This window comes from Tachypleus tridentatus, chromosome 10, assembly GCF_004210375.1.
Source record: "Tachypleus tridentatus isolate NWPU-2018 chromosome 10, ASM421037v1, whole genome shotgun sequence".
NCBI classification, from domain to species: domain Eukaryota; kingdom Metazoa; phylum Arthropoda; class Merostomata; order Xiphosura; family Limulidae; genus Tachypleus; species Tachypleus tridentatus.
Genome location: NC_134834.1, coordinates 78,661,118 through 78,681,403, shown reverse-complemented (window position 1 = coordinate 78,681,403; position 20,286 = coordinate 78,661,118). Strand labels below are relative to the sequence as shown.

At 32.8% G+C, this 20,286-nt stretch overlaps 1 protein-coding gene across 10 annotated transcripts in view; it reads left to right on the top strand.

Annotated features, from left to right (window-relative positions):
• The window catches only part of LOC143229657 (calmodulin-alpha-like), a 106,645-nt gene that overhangs the window by 19,459 nt on the left and 66,900 nt on the right, over positions 1–20,286 (top strand). For 7 of the 10 annotated variants that reach the window (XR_013015984.1, XM_076462275.1, XM_076462274.1 and 4 more), the window contains exons 2-4: positions 7,517–7,550; positions 10,568–10,711; positions 12,518–12,760. Coding sequence is in view for 9 of the 10 variants with exons in the window: in XM_076462275.1 (XP_076318390.1) it covers positions 7,517–7,550; positions 10,568–10,711; positions 12,518–12,760 (421 nt within the window). In the remaining variant the exon portion in view is untranslated. Of the gene's footprint in view, positions 1–7,516; positions 7,551–9,043; positions 9,113–10,567; positions 10,712–12,517; positions 12,761–16,026; positions 20,166–20,286 lie in introns of those variants that run through there. The other 3 variants (XM_076462278.1, XM_076462270.1, XM_076462279.1) reach the window with 3 other exon arrangements.

The following is a 20,286-nucleotide window of genomic DNA, read 5'->3' as shown; positions in this document are numbered from 1 at the left end:
ACTCACCGCCAACTCTTCTACCAACGAATAGTGGGAATAACCATCACATCATAACGCTGAAAGGGCGAGCATGTTTGGTATGACGGTGATTCGAACCCGCGACCCTCAGATTACGAGTCGAGTGCCTTAACCACTTGGCCACTACGTCTCACTCACCAAACTGTTGTTCCAAGCTCAACAGATTCACAAAACGTGTTCCAAGTACAAATGGTTCCTTGTTATTCAAATTATTGACCAGCATTAATTTCCTCTGTCTTATGAGAGAATTATCATATTAAAACTTGTTAAAAATAGAGCAAAAACTAAAATAATGGAAAAAAAACTGCCTTTCATTTTTTACGTATTTAAACTAGTTTTCTTGTCTTCAGAAATAATACGCAAGCTACTGTTTGAGTAGGTTTTGCTTAATTAGTTTGATATCTACTATAGTAAGCACAAGTAATTAAGATCAGGTGTACAGTAATGTAATTTCGATGGTAAACTGAGCACTAAAGAACTCTTGGAACATTAATATTGGCATTTTCGTCTAATAAAGGACACCAAGATAATGTGACAGTCCCATTAACGCACAAAGCCATCACCATTAGGGGGTATTCTGTACATCTAGAGACCGATAAATAGAACTCACGCTGAAAGCTTATGGTAATAGTAACCTGTTCATGTTTACACTAACCTGAATCTGGAGTTTTGTATCCAGTCTCGGCCTGGCATGGCCAAGCGCGTAAGGCGTGCGACTCGTAACTGTGTGCGACTGTCGCGCTAAACATGCTCGTCCTCCCAGCCGTGGGGGTGTATAATGTTACGGTCAATCTCACTATTCGTTGGTAAAAGAGTAGCCCAAGAGTTGGCGGTGGGTGGTGATGACTAGCTGCCTTCCCTGTAGTCTTACACTGCTAAATTAGGGACAGCTAGCACAGATAACCCTCGAGTAGCTTTGTGCGAAATTCCAAAACAAACAAACAAAGTATCCAGTCTTACTTTAATATTAATTATGCACTGAAAATTGCATAATATTTCAATGTAAGAATGTTGTTACAGTAATATTAGTAAATAGTCATAAATTTCGATTCTAACTCAGATAATGTGTAAATGTAAATGCCAAGGTTCGTAAATAGTAAGCTTTAGGGTAAACAGATTTTTAGAAACAAGCTTAATTTTCTACATAACAACAAGTCCCCCGTCGAGACAGTGGTAAGTCTTTGGACTTATAACGTTAAAACCAGGGGTTCGATTCTCCTCAGTGGACACAGCAGATAGCCTGATGTAGCTTTGCTGTGAGAAAACATTCACACATTATAACGACCCCACAGCTAAAAGGCAAGCATGTTTGGTGTGACGGAGATTCGAACACACAACCCTCAGATTGCGAGTCGAATGCCCTAACCAAATAAAAAAAATAGACAGTAATTAGCTATCAAAGAGACGGTTTGATTGCGCTTAATGAATAAGACACAATGTTGAGAGGTAAATGAAACAGTAAAGGTTTATTGATTATAAAAAACAACTCTAATTATGTATCTATTAAAAGCACTTCAGTTATACACAATTATCTAGCTGTGCTAGAGCAAAGCAAAAAGCATAAAGGTGAAAGCAATCACTCTGAATAAGTTTCTTTTTTTTTGGAATTTCGCACAAAGCTACTCGAGGGCTATCTGTGCTAGCCGTCCCTAATTTAGCAGTGCAATACTAGAGGGAAGGCAGCTAGTCATCACCACCCACCGCCAACTCTTGGGCTACTCTTTTACCAACGAAAAGTGGGATTGACCGTCACATTATAACGCCCCCACGGCTGAAAAGGCGAGCATGTTTGGCGAGACAGGGATGCGAACCCGTGACCCTCGGAGTACGAAGCGCACGCCTTAACGCGCTAGGCCATGCCAGGCCCTCTCTTAATAAGAATAGACAATTAACCAACGTGTTAAACAATGCACTGGATTACCCTTGTTGTCAATGAAGAATAACTTAACATTGAGGAAAAGGATATTTCCGTGTTAGTCAGGAATTAAAGTGATACAAAGATATATAACCTTACAGCTCTTGAAAACATTTAATAAGTTTGTGTTGTTCGTTGTATAATGGTTCATTATGTTAAAATCACATTCAGAATATAGACTTCAAACGAAACTCAAGCTTTTAGAAGTTTCCTAATCTGTATTTTTTAGTATTACTTTTACTTTTAAAAATATTCTCTTGAATTTATTAATTTAATACTTAAAGTAAAACCAAGTTGTCAGAACATCAGATATTTAAGACTGCAATCCGTTATTTCTATAATAATTGTCTTAACACTTGGTTTTACCAAAGAAAGCAGAGTACTTTGTTAAATTATAATAAACAATACTCCATGTTGGAAGACCACATCCGTAAAAACAGTAACATACATTTGTTTAATAGTTTTCACTTTGTGCTATAACGTTTGTCCTAGGAAGTGAGAATAGTTTAAACTGAGGTTTTAAAATATTGGTATAAATTATTACAGAGGATTAATTTTTCAAGAGCAAGAACATAACCATATGAGTTAATGGGAAGGGTAAGGTGCTTGTGGAAGGACTGAAAGTAATGTGTATTATTATATATGTAAAAACGGCTCGTTTGGGTTGAGAAAATATTTTACTTAGAGGACCGAACAATTTTTCAACATTCTTCCTCTGATGATACTGGGTTGCCCATGCTTAGGCCATTTGTTTGTATATAGTTGTGGTTGTTGAACATGAAGTTTGTCTTTATCGTGGTGAATTCTATGAGAGTTGCTAATTGGTTGCTGGGAATGTCTATAGATAGGTTAGGGTCTCGGATGTAGAGTTTTAAGGCTATCTTGCAGGCTTCAGCGGTTGGGACTTCTGTAAAGAGGAATATGACGTTGAAACTGGCCATTAAGGCTTTATGATTAAGGTTAGACTTGAAATTAAAAGACTTTGATGAATGAGCTGGCTGATGATACATATTTGGAGAATGCCCATGCTATGTATTTACCAAGATTGTAATTAAGCGATTCATATGTGGACATTATTGGTCGTAATGGACAATCTGGTTTATGAGGTTTGGAGATGCCGTATATTTGTGGTGTGCATGAGTCGGTTTTACGTAGGTAGGAATAAAGTGTTTGTGAAATTTTATGTTTTTGTCTTGTTTTAGGTTTTTAATGGAATTAATGACTCTTTTTTGTAAGATTGGTTTTTAGTTTTCTGTTTTGTGAAATTATGTTGATGGTTTTGTGAGAAAATTCTTTGAAAAAATCGTTTAAGATGTTGTTTTTAGGTGTTTCTGGAAAATACAAATTTTTAATTTTTCTGGGAAGTTTGGCTGTTGGATGTCAATAAAATTGTCTAAGTTGTCTTCTTTCTGTTGGTTGTTTTCGGTTGTTTTCTTGTTTTTGTTTTCTGTGGAAAGTATCCACAATGTGTATTATTGAAGAAAATGTTGTCTTAATAAAACTTCTTTTATTTATTATTTACGAAAATATACAATGGATTATGTGTGCCCGTCGCGAGTATTGAAATTCGATTTTTTTAGTGTTATCAGATCCTAGACTTACCACTAAGTCACTGGGAGAGAAGCTAACAAAAAGTGTAATACGTTTAAACTGAGATTTTGCTATATTAATATCAGTATTAGTGATATATATGATTAGAGCAAATGTTCAAAACTCCTATAATTTGCTTATAAAACAACAATAGCCAGAGCTAAGTCTAGACGTAAAGAGTATGCGACATTACTGACACGTTAAAAATTAACCGAACGTTCTGAGTAATATTTACTTAAACAAAATAATTGCTTCAGTAATTTCAATTGTTTTACACACTTGGAATACTATATTTTTCCATATTTGAAAAGTAAAATTGTATCTTTATTTTCACATGTGCAAACTGAAGACAAAATTCCCAAATGTCAGAGACACTTTTTGTTTTTGTACGGTTTGAAACTACGAGTTGTAGTTTAGTGTTACGTGTTCTCTAACAAGTTCGCGCACATCGTGGTGATTGAAATTCTTGTTTAAAATCGGTTCAGTAGGCGATGGAACTGCTGGTGAGAAAAATACGGAACAGTAAATAACATCTACTTTAAGCCACTCACTGTATACGTAATTTTATGCTGCTCTAGGTTTAAACCTAGTCGATGTTTTATTCATAGTAAATAGGATGCAGTGCGCTGGTTGATTAAACAAAAGACAGTGTAAGAGTTTGTATTAATACACAAAACTTAGCTGTAAATTAGTTACTTAACGGAGCTCTTTAGCCTGTAATTTGAATCTATATGTTCATTATGTACTGGTTTTTCTCCGCTTCGTCGAATAGAACGTTTGTTAATTAACCAATTAATTTCACGAGTGGAATAGGTATAAAAGAAATAGGTCGAAAGTCTGAGAAATAGTAATAACCAGTTATTCATTCTAAAAGGCGTATTTTTTAATACCACAAGATAGAGTAAAATATTATTTTGGTGATTCGTTCACTATTTAATTCAGAGGAGCACGTGCTCTGTTTTACTTCTTAATTCATTATTTGATTTCAGTGATAATGATTATTTATACAATGGGCTTAGGACAGTTGCCCATTAGTCAGGATTATGAGGTATTAAACACGCTGCACATGCGAGCCATTAATTTACATGCCTTGCAGATCTGATCTCCAATGGAACCATGGCCCGACATGGCCAAGCGTATTAAGGCGTTCGAATCCCGGTCGCACCAAACATACTCGCCCTCCCAGCCGTAGGGGCGTTATAATGTGACGGTCAATCCCATTATTCGTTGGTAAAAGAGTAGCCCAAGAGTTGGCGGTGGGTGGTGATGACTAGCTGCCTTACCTCTAGTCTTACACTGCTAAATTAGGGACGGCTAGCGCAGTTAGCCATCGAGTAGCTTTGCGCGAAATTCAAAAACAAAACAAACCAATGGAACCTGATATAACAATTTTAATTAATTTAAAAAGTTAAAACTGCATTCATTTATAATTCATGGGTTTACTCTGATTTCATCTATAAAGTTAACTTAATTAACTCTTTATTTACTCTTGAGACAACAACGTGCAATTCAAAACACAATAGCCTAAAAACTTTAGATTCGTGCTTTTACTTTTTTCTGTTTCATAAATTTAAAAAAATCAAAATAATTTCCTTAAATTTAAGTTTTCATATTAAGCTTATGGTGCAATGGACTACTGTCTATATTTGCTATAATGTATGAGAGTACTATAAAAGAGATAATTTTCTAAGGAGCTTTTAAATATTTAATCTTTTATTTGAAACACTAAGCTGCGTGGGGTGCGAGATGAGATTGAACTTCAGAGTTTTGGCTAAGCAGACAATAAGGTAGAAGATTTTAAACGCTTTCATGTAATCGAATTTTTTTTCCTGCTTGTGATGGTGTAAAATGAACATACCACTACAATAAGGGTTCAACAACAACACACAACTTACAATACAAACACTTAGAAATAAATCCAATAATTATCAAAACACACTTCATAAACAAGTGCCTGTCGAGGACTTTCTATCAGTATTAATAAACAATTTAGTATAGATATTGATAAACAATGGAATCAGGAAAGATAATCAGAAAGAAAAACAAACTTGTTTTTTAATTTGGTGAAAAGTTACACGAGAGCTACCTGCGTTAGTCGTCCCTAATTTAGCATTGTAAGACTAGCGAATAGGCAGCTCCTCATCACCACCCACCGCCAACTCTTGGGCTACTCTTTTACTAACGATTAGTGGGATTGACCGTAATATTATAACCCTCCCTCCTGGTTTGAAAAGGCGAGCATGTTGGGTGGGACTGGGATTCGAATCAGCGACTCTCAGATTAGGAGTTGAGTGCTTTAACCATTTGGCCATGCCTCGGACCGAAAGAAAAAAACCTAATTAAAAGAACAGTAAATACAATGTTAAAACTAATACCTAACTAGCTAATTAGTGAAGGTTCTGGCAGAGTATTTATTCATAGAGTAGGTCACGAAATGTGACCATGAATTTACATACTCTTCTGGTACACTAATGGTATCTGTAATCACCGATAGAGAAGCTAGTGTCAGTTTCATCATACAAGCATACGAGTATTTTTACTCAAGATACAAATAAATGTAGAAGGTGAGTTACGTTTTAATGAAACTAAACGTTCATAGATAAACTATACGACAGAATGAAACAATAAATGAATGATAATCACAACCATAATCATAAAAAAATAGAATTTGCTATGTCACATGCTTATCTTCGAAAATCATAAAAAGAATTTAAAAGTAAACGATATGGTTGCCTTGTAAGTAGCATTAGTTACTTAGTTAAAATAGTCTGTGCTTGTGCTGCATAAATAATATGCAAAACGACGTATTTGTTATTTATTAATAGAAAGGATTTTTGTAGTTGTTAAGAATTCCTATGAGATATTTTAATTCGTGAATTTGACACCAAAGTCCTGGGTACGAATTATCTGCTTCTTAGCAAAACAACTAAGACAACTATGCTTTAGAGACGTGCTTGTGGCCCAAGATGAGAGAACACGGTTACAGAGCACAAACTGTAGATCAAAAACCATTATAAGTACTGAACCAAAACCACTCTAAACTTATGATAATAGAAAATAATTTTTTCCAGTACAAACTCATCGGTGTTTTGCATGCATTTTTCTCAAGCTCGGCCATTTGTTTACTTTCCCTTCACTAATGGCGATGAAAGTGCACTCTAGCACACATGATGTTACAGGAAAACAAGACAAAGAGTCCACGCTCTCTTAAAGTATAACAGTGGTGTAGTTCAATACGTGTATTCACTTCTGTTTTACACCCCATTTGAGTTGTCATCTGTGCCCACTTGACTAGAAGTAAATCCACTTTAGTTCACTAGAAACATATAAGACAAAAATGCAGTTATATACCTTGAATCTTAGAGGATTTTTAAGCTTCCAAGCTGACTGTTGAGTCACTGGGAGCCAATTTAAGAAAAGATCAAAACGTTTCAGAATAGACTATGATAACGTGAAAAGTGATCTAGTTTTCTTTTATTTATTCGATTTAAATATATTCAGGCCCAACTCCAGTGACACAGCAGTACGTCTGCGGACTTACAACGCTAGAAATTAGGTATCGATACCTGTGATGGGCAGAACACAGATAGCCCATTGTGTTGTTTTGTGTTTAATTACAAACAAACAAAATAAGTTCCCCATAATGGTAAAATTCAACTCCATTATTTGTTTGTTTCTTTATTAAATAATATATTTAAATACATGTATGGACAGTAATACATCCTCACTCTGAGCCATGTTTTGGTTTTTGAAGGTAAATCGTTCAGATAATTCTTAATTTCCTTAGAAATCATTACCTTTATTTTACAATTTAATAAATAAAACTTTGTACCTAATACTATTACTATTGAGAGACATGCTACATGTTGAGTTCAGTAACAATAACAAAACCTGAGGAAAAAGATATACTTTAAAGTGGGTAAATTTAATGATTAGGGTAACTTTGCTAAAGATACAACTGTATAATTAATTTCACTTTTTCTTTTTCTACAGACAGAGTACGGACTTACGGAGGAACAAGTAGCAGGTATAGAAAGAGCAAGTGTTCTAAAAGAAACCCATTTAAATTTAATTAATTAATATCCAATGAAATTAAAATAAGCTTCCACTCTTTATTTTCTTCAGTAGGTTAATACTTATGATAACATGAGGTCTAAAGCAATCTTAAAAAAATTGAACAATGATAAGTAGCCTTTAGGAACGCAAGTTATCCACAACAATATTCTGAAAATAAGTTAGTTTTCTCAGTAATATTTCGCGACAGAAAATCTTCACAATATACATATCATATTTGCGAAAGGTTTGAGCCATATGACTATGAAAAGGCTTTCGCGAGGCTCGGAACTTCAACATAAGACTAGTAATTAGTAAATTAGTTCTTAGACAATGTTTTTTAATATCACTAAAATACACGTGTTTTATGTTTTTAAAAAAGTTTCTCCTTAAAGATAAAAGTTGCTTTAAAATTGTGTGTTGAAGAATGAACGTCGAAACTGGTGTTTTCTTAGTTTTTATTTGGATTAGTATTATTATGATTAGTATATTCCTCTTAATAGAAAGATAACAATGTAATACAATATAATACAATATAAATATTAATTTTAAATAGACTGAGTGTATATATTTATATTTGTTACAAACGTGATTGTAGAGAGAACCAGAACCCTTTAATTAAAACGATTGTTTCTTAAAACAACTACTTGTTTGTGGGAAACAAAATTCCACCATTGGCACTTTTAGAATCATACATTTGATTTGGGAAAGTTTGTAGAATGTACAGTGCCCTTGAAGACTATATTGTACTTCGTAGTTATACCGTTTTTCGTGCAAACTTTCACATATCTTACTCCCCTTCCTTCTCAATCCTACATCTGTATACACTGTTTGGAAAAAATGATTCTTTCAGTAGTTTTATCTGGGAGTAGAATTGTTATGCTAACTGGGAATGTTTGTAAAATATGTTGAATAACTTACGTGACAGTACAAACTGCTCTCGATAAAACTAATCCTCAATGTGCGTGTGGCGAAATTTAGACCTTCTAGAACGGATAGTTTTTAAGATACACTGTATAGTGATTTTTAACGTATACGATATTATTATTATTGGGTATACATTTACACTGACTGGATACTTTATTGATACCCCTCACAAATAAAGTGAACTAACAAAACTTCCAAATTATTACAGCAAGAAGTAACGACTGGCAAGAGTAATGATAAAAACGATTAAACATTTAGGTCAAAATACATGTTAACTTGATGCACAGTATGTTCTAGCATTAACAAGTGTGACGTTGCATTTTGTTCATGATGTAGATTAATCACGTTACGTGTCAGCTGATTGCTTTAGCTATACAAATGTAGTCATATTACAGTTAAACTGTAAGAGAATTCCCTCCTCGACTTTCAAAAGACCGAAATAACAATAACATTGTTAGCAATCGCTTTTTTTTTTACCATCGTTTAAAACCAACCTAAGTCAATCTGTAGTGTCAGGTTAAAGAAAATGTCTTTCTCTAGGGGGGAGAGAAGTAAAACTAGTGACAGCCAAACTCTGGTGAGTTACCAAGACGAAAAGTAATTGAACAGGTTTGTAAAGCCATTAATAGACGTGAAACTATATGTATTCAACTTCACCGATTTATTTAATAATAATAAGGATTCTATTATTACCAAAAATAACACATGGGGAACATTACAGCTGAAAACTGTCTCAAAATATCATTAGTTCAGATGAAGCAGGAAAACACTCCAAAAAAATTCCGTTTTTAGCAGAATCGATCAGCATAGCTAACCAGAACAAGACATTGCAGACCCAATATTCATTTTTAATGAACACTCGTGTGTTAGAGTATTAAACTTATATCTGTATTACATATATAGTTTGGCTTTAATGCGCATGCGTTATTTTTTTTGCTTCATACCCAACGAAATAAAAAGAGATTTTTTGGAAAATTAAAAAAGTTATTAATGTGTTAGATTGTGGGTGAAAAAAAACTGTGAAAAAAATCCACAAGGTCAACAGCACATTTCTACTGCAGATAGAAGTTAATAAAAAATTACAGTCAAACTGGGAAGACAAAATATCTTTTTTTCCAAACAGTAATTTTAATAGATCTACTTTCTCAGAAGTATGGCTGAATGTCATAATTGAGGCACTGGAGTTCGGCCGTGTTTCAGCAGAGGAAATATAGGGTAAAAATCAATTTTCATCTAATCTTAGAAATAGACAGACTTATATGATGTCTTTTTTTTTTATCTAACTTCGAAAACCTTCTGAACAACTTTAGCAAACAGTGAGGGAACGCTATTTTTTTCAAGGCAACTTCACGTGAGGCAGCACAATTTTATTTGAGTTAGATGTTAATTTTAGAAACATACTCAAGGAGAAAGAAGGTCTTGGAATTTGTTCTAACTACATGGTTTAGAGTCTCAGTTGAGAGTTGATATAAAGGACACGGCAACAAGAATGTTCAAAATATACTAAAATCACCGTTTTTATGCACACTACACTTTCAAAATATAACAGATACTATGAAAAATAAATCAAGACAGTTTAGAACGTAGCTGAAAGAAATAAAACAGCGCAATATTTCATTATGATAACTAAGTTTACTCAGTGAAACGTTGTCACAGTGAAATACTGAAGCAACTAAGTTTCTCTAACTTTGTTTTAACTGTTTTGTAATCTCTTTTATCGAGGTTTATATTTTGAGTGTAATTTTAAGCTTACAACTTCAATTGCAACTAATATTGTACTTTATTAATATTTTATGAGGGGAAGAAAATTATTTAGAAAGAAGTTCACTTATAAACAAACATGACTGACAAAAATGATAACATGAATTTTGTTTCATAGGAACATGCAAATAAATACAAAGTCATCTTTTGAAGTAATAAGTTCTCCTTTGCAAAGTTAATTTAATGCATTTTAATCAAGACGAAACGCTAAAATATAAAAGCATGAATAGTAGTGTTTTATTCTATTTCTTCACGTGTTATGCGAGGCTGTTAATGACCTTAGACCTATTTCTAAACTATCAGAATTCAGGGAAGCCTTCATGTTATTTGACAAAGACTCGGATGGCAGGATCACAGAAACGGAAGTAGGAATCGTCATGAAGTCTCTTGGACAAAATCCCACTGAAAAAGAGCTGCATAATATGGTTGAGATGGTGGATCAAGATGGTAGGTGGCGCTTTGATCGGAAACTGATATATTAATCGCTAAGTTAGAAAACATACACTTATCATTCTTATCATGCTTCAAAAACTTTATACAAAATACAAAAAAATACTAATACAAATTATGTTTAAATGATTTTATGATTGTGTGTGCCCATATTTTGCTACCAAGCCAACAACTATTGAGTACATTCAGCCTTGGAATTCGAAGCCCGTGTGCATTTTACTTTAGTACTTGCTTATTCGCTTTAAAAATTTTGATTTCTAATTGCCACAGAGTTTTTACAGCACAGTTTCAGGAAAGATTAAACAACATTTTTGAGTGAAATTGATAGGTTAACTTTATTTATGAAACTTATTAGTTATTAAGACGTTTAATATGATAAGAAATTATCCATGAAATAAGTAGTCATTATAATGAGTGTATACAATAATGTTAAAGGTTTAAATAAACTCAATTAATTATTCATAGAACAGTCTTGTAAATTAAAACATACCCAAAGCTTAAAACTGGTATTTATTTGCACTTAATTTTGAATATGAGTTTTAGATATTTAAAAAGAAAAACGAAGAGAAAGAAAACTCTAAGGAATTATAGAAAACAGAAAATATCGAATAAGATTTCACACTACAGAACTACTGGTGGTTTATGTAAATGTTTCAAACTACAAAACTACTGGTGGTTTATGTAAATGTTCCACACTACAGAACTACTGGTGGTTTATGTAAATGTTTCACACTACAAAACTACTGGTGGTTTATGTATGTTTTTCACACTACAGAACTACTGGTGGTTTATGTATGTGTTTCACACTACAGAACTACTGGTGGTTTATGTAAATGTTTCACACTACAGAACTACTGGTGGCTTATGTAACTGTTTTTGTTACTAACCTCGATATATTTCACACTAAAAGACTGTAGGTGATGTACGTGGATGTTCTAATGTTTGTTTTGGAATTTCGCACAAAGCTACTCTGTGCTAGCCGTCCCTAATTTAGCAGTGTAGTAGTAGAGGGTTTGTTTCTGAATTTCGCACAAAGCTACTCGAGGGCTATCTGCGCTAGCCGTCCCTAATTTAGCAGTCTAAGACTAGAGGGAAGGCAGCTAGTCATCACCACCCACCGCCAACTCTTGGACTACTCTTTTCCAACGAATAGTGGGATTGACCGTCACATTATACGCCCCCACGGCTGGGAGGGCGAGCATGTTTTGGTGCGACGCGGGCGCGAACCCGCGACCCTAGGATTACCAGTCGCACGCCTTACGCGCTTGGCCATGCCGGGCCATGTTCTAATGTGTCAACCTGAATATGTTTCACATTACTAGACTACTGATAATGTATATAAATATTTTTGTATACCAGCCAGGATATATTTTGTATGAAAATCCACGTGTGCAGTTTTCAAATAATTACAGTACATGTTTGACTATATAATACATTGGTATCATTATTATCGCTTATCACGGTGCTATCATTTACTAATAATACACCAACCAAACGAAAAAATAAAACAAACCAAAATATACGAGTTTCATGTAAAGATGCTCTTTATTTAACAATTCATCTTAAATTATAAAGTCAAGTTTAATTCAGTATTGCGAACAATTTAAAAAGTGGATTACATGGTAAGGATATATATCTAAAGTTGTCTTTGCATAAAATTACCTTAATAGTGTTCAGCTCCACAACTGCGTGTTAATCATTTCACATAAACATACTGAATAAGGCTTATTTATCAAATATTTTTTTTTTTTGTTTCTAAGGTTACAATACCATACGATTAATACTTTCAAATTCTGCCTATAGGTAACGGGACAATCGAGTTCAACGAATTTTTGTTCATGATGTCGAAAAAGATGAAGGAGTCCGACAGAGAGGAGGAACTGCGCGAAGCCTTCAGGGTATTTGATAGAAATGGGGACGGGTTCATCAGTTCGTCGGAACTCAGTCACGTGATGTTTAACCTCGGTGAGAAGCTGACAGAAGATGACGTGGAAGATATGATCAAGGAGGCCGACTTGGATGGTGATGGACTAGTGAATTATCAAGGTACACTAAACATAAACACGATTTTATAGTATTGATGTCAATGACATAATATTGAATAATACATGAATTCGTACAAGTATCTCATACGAATATATATATATAATTGTTGAAGCATTGATTGTTCTATTTATTGTAGTTTGGAAAATGGAGTTAAGACACACGCACTTTTAATTGTTTAAAAGTCAAATTATAAGTTTAATAGGAATAATATATGCATGGTTAGTTACAATTACATTTTTTTTATTGTAGAAGAAGGCATACTGTACAAACAGTTAAAAATAAATCAAACTAACAATATAAACACTGCAACAAAGAAATACTATTGTTGCAAAATAAAGCCAATCACCTTCTGCAGCTACTTTATATTTTATGCCAGCTTTATAAATTTTAATTTGAAACTCAAACTTAACAATGTATACACAATAAAGATTGTTTCAAATTTTACATTTTGTTACGATAATCACAAATGAAAAACGAGTATGTAAAGAATATTGGATATATTTTCTTTCAGATGTATATAATTATGTTTGATCTACATTTTGTTTCTACACTGCACAAAACTATTAAAAGAAAAATACAGTTCCTAATATATTAGCTATAACAACAACAACAAAAAAAGAAAACCACTTTCACACAATACTGGAAGCTTACCCTTCTCTTTCTAAGCTCATTGTTATACAAATAAGACATTTGATGATCAATGACATGTTTGCTCTGCAAGAATGGATGTGCTGTCTTCTGTTCTTCTGACTGTTTTTTGTAGAACAAAGCTTTACTTGGATATTTGTTGTCTCATGGAGGGAATGTTACTATAATGGCTCTCTATATAAATGAAACATGAAAATAGTTTATTTGTGGCTATAGATAACGAACTATGGAAATGTTTACATTATCTGATTCACTTGAAAATAGTAGCTGGGTGGGACTACTACATATAGTACATACTAAATAATTATTGTTTAAAATTTGTGATTAACATGTAAGTGGCAACTGTGTGGGACAACTACATATAGTATATACTGAATGATTAATGTTTAAACTTTGTGATTCAGTTGAAAGTGGTAGCTGTGTGGGACTGCTACATATAGTATAGATTGAATAATTAATGTTTATAACTTATGTTTCATTTGAAAGTGGGAGCTGTGTGGAATTTCTACATATAGTGTATACTGAAAGAATATTATTTTAAATTTGTGATTCACTTGAAGGTGGTAGCTGTGTGGGACTACTACGTATAGTATATACTGCATGATTAATATTTATAATTTATGTTTCATTTGAAAGTGTATGTGAGAGTACTACATATAGTACATAGTGAATGATTAATGTTCAAAATTTGTTATTCACTTGAAAGTGGTAACTAGGTGGGGCTACTATATATAGTGGGCAGAGCACAAATAGCTCGTTATGTAGCTTTGTGCTTAACTTCCTACAAGTTAAAAAAATCTAGAACTTCCAACGATGTGTGTGTTTTAGAGCGAGAAAACGCGGAACGGATAGTTAATGAACATATTTCAATAAAGTATTTTTCTATTTTCATATATTGCTCATTAAAAGATACTAACTATAACTGTTAAAGTTGTATAAATGCATTTGTTTGCTCCGAGACAAATTTGACAGAAGATATTTAAAGAGCAAGTTAAGAGGTTCTTAGAACATCGATAATACTTTATAGAATTTGTTTGAATTTCGCGCAAAGTAACTCGAGGGATATCTGCGCTAGCTATCCGTTATTTAGCAGTGTAAGACTAGAAGGAAGGCAGCTAGTCACCACCACCCACTGCTAGCTCTTGGGTTACTTACTTTTTACCAGCGAATAGCGAGATTGACCGTTACATTATAACGCCCCCACGGGTGAAACGGGGAGCATGTTTGGTGTGACGTGGATTTGAACCCACGACGTTCAGATTACGAGTTGAGTGCTTTACCACTTGGCCATGCCGGGCCTATAAACTTTGAGTAACAGTGATAACGAACACGTGTTGCTTTATTTTCTTACTTGTTTCCGCGAAGTTGCACAGCTATTTTAAATCTTAACAGTTCATTAACCTTTAAGTAGTTTGTAGGAGATGTAATTATTGTTTGTTTGTTTTTTTTAATTTCGCGCAAAGCGTGCCTACTTTAGCAGTGTAAGATTAGAGGGAAGGCAGGTAGTCATCACCACCTACCGCCAACTCTTTTACCAACGAATAGTGGGATTGATCGTCACAATATAACGCACCCCCGGCTAAAAGGGCGAGCATGTTTGGTGCGACATGGATTCAGAAAGTAGAGTGCCTTAACCACTTGACCATGCCGGCCCTAGATGCAATGAAATTGTTTTAGGTAACGAGAATGCACAAAATACTCGGTTCGATATGACCAACTAGGTTAAAGTGTTCGACTCGTAATTCGAGGGTCGCGGGTTCGAATTCCCGTCGCACCAAACATGCCCGACCTTTCAGGCCTGAGGGAGTTATAATGTTACTTTCAATCCCACTATTTGCCAGGAGTTGGTGTTGAGTGGTGATGACTAGCTGCCTGAGAAACACAAAACACTTATATTTCCGTGTACCTGATTCAAATTTGTTTGCACCTCCGAATTTGAAAGTTTTAATTCACGCATTTGTTTTGTTGTTTCTATAAATAGAATTTCTTTTTCATGTTTTAAACAATTTTGAAAGTGGCATTTACTTCTGAGAATAACACTGTCTTTCCAAATCGCAGATTTCACAAGATTACCTTGAATGTGATTTTAGTTTTAGTCTTCAGTAGTCGCTAGTGCTGTTCTATTTAGTCTGTGAAATTTATTATATAAATTTGTAGTTCAGTTAATTTTCCATATTTATATTCTAAATTTCATATTTCTGTATTAATTAATTTGATGGATAATCATTTATTAATATGATACTTGTAGGAACCAGGATAATGGTCTTTGTTTTTTATTCGTTCCTCTAAAGTCGATTTTTTTTTCACTTTTTAAATATTTTTTGCATCTCACACCGGATAGTTAAATTTTTTCTGTTTTTTTTTTTTTTTTTTTAGTTTAGCACAAAGTTACACAATGGGCTATCTGTGCTCTGCCCACCACGAGTATCGAAACCCGTTGTAAGTCCGCAGACATACCGTTGAGCCACTGGGGGCTAACTTTTTTCTTGTGAATATAAAATGTTTTTTTCTACACCAAATGTTTTTAATTTTTGAGCAGTTCCTCACTGTGTTCAGATTTAGATTCAATATTAACTCTATTTGAAGTTAATTTTTTCCTCACTCTGTTTACGTTTCAGAATTCGTGACGATTCTGACTTCCCCAAAATGAAATGTGATAACGATCGTGAAGAAACGAACTATTCCGAGTATCGGCGTGTTTTGTATATTTTGAGTACCTTCCTTGCCTAAAGCCGACAGGCTGGAGTGCTTTCGAAACCTGGACATTCCTCTATACGACATGAGATTAAAAGTTTTTCTTTTCTAAGGAAGAAGGACTCTCTTCGAAAGTGCTCGAGCATTTTATGTGTTGCTTATGTTCTTGGTTTAACATCTCCCCAACACTTATGTTGATTTTGAGTAAGGACTTATCAATTATGTTTACGATCCATAACCCACATTCGTTCGTTTTGAAAAATGTGATTTACTATTGGATGGCGGAAGTTCGCAGACCTTTGCATCTTTCCTCGTAGCAACCCCCTCTGTCGCATTACTTCTTAAACTGGAAATCACACATTCTTACTAAAATTGTACTGTTCAAGATTTCTACAAGACATATTGCTTACTTTATTTCATGTTTAAAGCATCTGTCAGTGTTTAAGTATATCAAATGATTTACTTTCGTTCTACGTTTACGAATCCTAAAATCTAAATATAGTACTTAATGTTAATGTATATACCTATTTACTGTTCTTGACATGATAATTTCATGTTTCGAATACAATTCTAATATAAAAACATGTATATATATTTACATATACAACCTTATCTCCTAGGATATCTTTAGTAAGTGAAAGATACTATACGTATAGTCTGAAAATTGTGAAATTGATAACCATCATGTTTTATTATAATTGATAATTGTCTTAAAAATTAATTCAACATTTTAGGCAAAATATATCAATAGTAATACGTTGAAACATACAGTGTTAACGGTACAGATTAGGGGAGACCGGGCCTGGTTGACTCACTTTTTCTTTGAATTTTTAAGTAAATGTCATCTGTGAACTTCAAGATAAGAAATTTCGACATCAACATTGGACATGTTTCTCTATTACACAGCAGTAACAGTCACTTACCTCTTTGTTAATCAAACTAACCCTAGTACCAGGCAAGTTGAGATAAATTAAATAAAAATATATTTTATAAAATTATATCAATATATTTGTTGCACATTTAAGTACATCAAATATATATACTATAATAGTTTAATTTTATTTTAGCCAATATTGAGTAATTAGATTACAAATAAAACATATCAATGAATAAAAACAAAATCAGTGAAACACTTACCTCTTATAGATTTCCATTTGTAACACGTGGAAAAAATATCTCCTTTCGTACATGATTTACACTGTGAGGCTCCACACTTTGAAATTGAAAATTTTGAAAGACATCACTAAAAATAATGGAAAAAGAGTAATGCAATGAGAAATGTGGAGTAGTTTTAATTAATTTTTTTTTAAACTTAAACGTTAATTAGAATTAATCAACATGTATTTAAATATTTCATATGATATCCATAGTTGTTTTAAAACCATAAAAAATACATACAAATTATTCTTTATGAGGCTGGTTGACACGAATATCAATCTGTTTTAAATGAAATATGTTAATGTTCCCCCAAACCGTCATTTTACTAGAAATGACTTTCGTGTCAGCACAGTTGTAGTTATCGAACACAACTGTGTGTCACTTTGTAGCCGAAAGAATGCAGTTTGAAATACTATAAACATAATTCAGTTAACAAAGTGTTTAATATCACATAAAATCTTTGCAGTAGAAAATATTTACTTACTTATGAGAATATATAAATTTTTACTATTCCTGCACACGTTAGAGACTTTTGATCATGATGAAACCACAATAAGTTAAGTGTGTTTTTCCACGAACTTACCACATGAAAGTTATCAGAATTGTGTCAAACTGCCCCTGTGGCAAGCCAGACCCGTTTTCTCTGTTGGAAATATTGTGATAACATAAAATAACGTTTGTGTTTCTGGAAATTACGACATGCCAAGTAAGCAGAATATTGAAAGCGCTTTTATTAAAACAAAAAAATTATAGTGGTTCTACTATTGTTCTGGAGAATATTTACATCTTTAATAACAGCTCGAATGGTAGTATGCTTATTATAAATTTTATAAGGTTCGATAAGCAGTATGGCATACTATTGTCAACTAACCAAACTGTAGATTTGTGTGTGGTCTTTACATACAAGGAAATTTTAAAACCGTAGTAGTAATATAACATATATTTTTACTTCTTCTCTTATGTTTGTGTTTTTTAATGACATGGCTACAAAACGTCATTGAATTATTGTAATTCCCACGTTGAAATATTAGAATATCTTAAATCAACCACTTCTAACAAAGAATTATAAAATTCTTAACTGAGTGGAAAAATAAAGTGTGTAAAGGTATATTTTACAAACAAACATATTTTTCATCATAGCATGTTTACTCTATATTGTAACTAAGGAAAAAATAGATGAGACATGATTACCAAGGGAAACGTTTGTTAATGTAAATATCTGTATATATTCTAATGATCTTTATTCATAAAATACTCATTAGAGAACTTGAAGTCAGTCCTGTAAGTTAACTTATCTTAGAAGCTGATTTTTTTTTCTCTTAAAGTTGTAATTATAATAAAAACTATTCATTAGCTAAATTTCCTCTTTTATTAAGAACATTCATAATGTTGGTTACAAGTAACATTACTTTTATTAAATGAAGAATTATCAAACAAGATTAAGGGTTAGTTTAGACAATTTCTCACTACAAATGCTTGTTTTTACTTCCGCTTTATTTTAAATAAACATTTAAATATATTAATGTAAAAAAAATATGTAACAAAAATTAAATTTTAGAAATATAAAAGTAAGGGCTGCTACACATTATGTAGTACGTAAACTTATCATAATTTTTACCTCTACCAGATTACATGAGTTTATGTTTAATAAACAGAGCTTTCATTTAACATATGTGTAATATTCTTATCCAACATCCAGTGAAGATTAAATCAACTAGCTCTAACACTTAATAATTCTTTTCTCCTTTTTTATGTTGCTATCTTTTATAAGTTGGAAAGCGTGCAACGTGTCATTAAGATGAGTTGACATGCTCACCCATTTCGTATAATTTCTTTAAAATAGGAAGCATTTGTCATGTTTCAAATCCCATTTTTATACCATAGATTAAGTAAGGTTGCTTGTATTAAGTTTATTTTATGTTTTATTATTGTGTACTGGATTGTTCTAACAATTACCACATGATCTCTCAGACTGTTCTACCTCTCAAGAGTGATGCAATTATAGGCAGAGATTCTTACAAAACCGTAGTCTTGGAAAATAGCAATATAATTCGATAACATACCCTACTGAAGGATAATATTATTTAAAAGCTGAAATATGTGCTGTATAATTATCAGATTTTTCATTAGTTAAAGTCTCAATTAGTGCATAACAAAGTGTTGTAATTTACTTTAATATAATTAATATTGTGTTAATTTTTGTAATATCTTATTGTTACAATTTGATTAATTGTTTTATTATAAAGAAATTAGCAAATTAAAAATATTGGTAATTCTAATTAATAATGGCTTAAATAAACGTATACGGAAAACGGTAAAATCTGCAAGAATTTCTCGAAATATCTCTCAATAACTTTCTTAACTCGATTGATGCTATTAAGTTATAATTTCAGAATGTTTTCATATACGTTCACTGTTATCTTTTGATTTAATATATACAACTTTCTTTGCTATCTTCTAGAGGCACGTATTATTAACATATTAATGTAAAACCAGAGTGGTATCATCAAACCAAAATCATCCACCTGAAATCTTTATTTTAACTAAGTAATTATAAACCAAAGCTACAAACCATTACCTTCACAGTATCTGAGAGTTGACAGTCATATTGTTTTCATGTAGTTAGAGTAAGAAGTCTGTCTATAATTGTCATAGGTTTGTTCTTGTTTGTTTTGTTTAATTTGCGTTGAAATACAACTTTGAGATGGAGGAACTGTATATTCGAAATTATTCTGTTTGGAATGTTCAATTTGCTCTTACGAACTTTCAATACTGATAGTGTGAATTAATATGATTAATTACTAGAATAGTAATTTAACAGTTTTTTGTGTGTATTTTATGAAAAAGTGAAATGTTGCGGCGTTTTTTTCAACAGCGGAAGTATACTATTAAATTCCATGGTTAATATGGTGTCGTTGTTATTTTTCAACAAACTCTCTCTGTGACAGTTCATAATTTTGTGTGATGATCTGAGTGATAATGAAATGTAAGAGTTTGAAAGAACAAGTTAAAAGCCATTATACTGG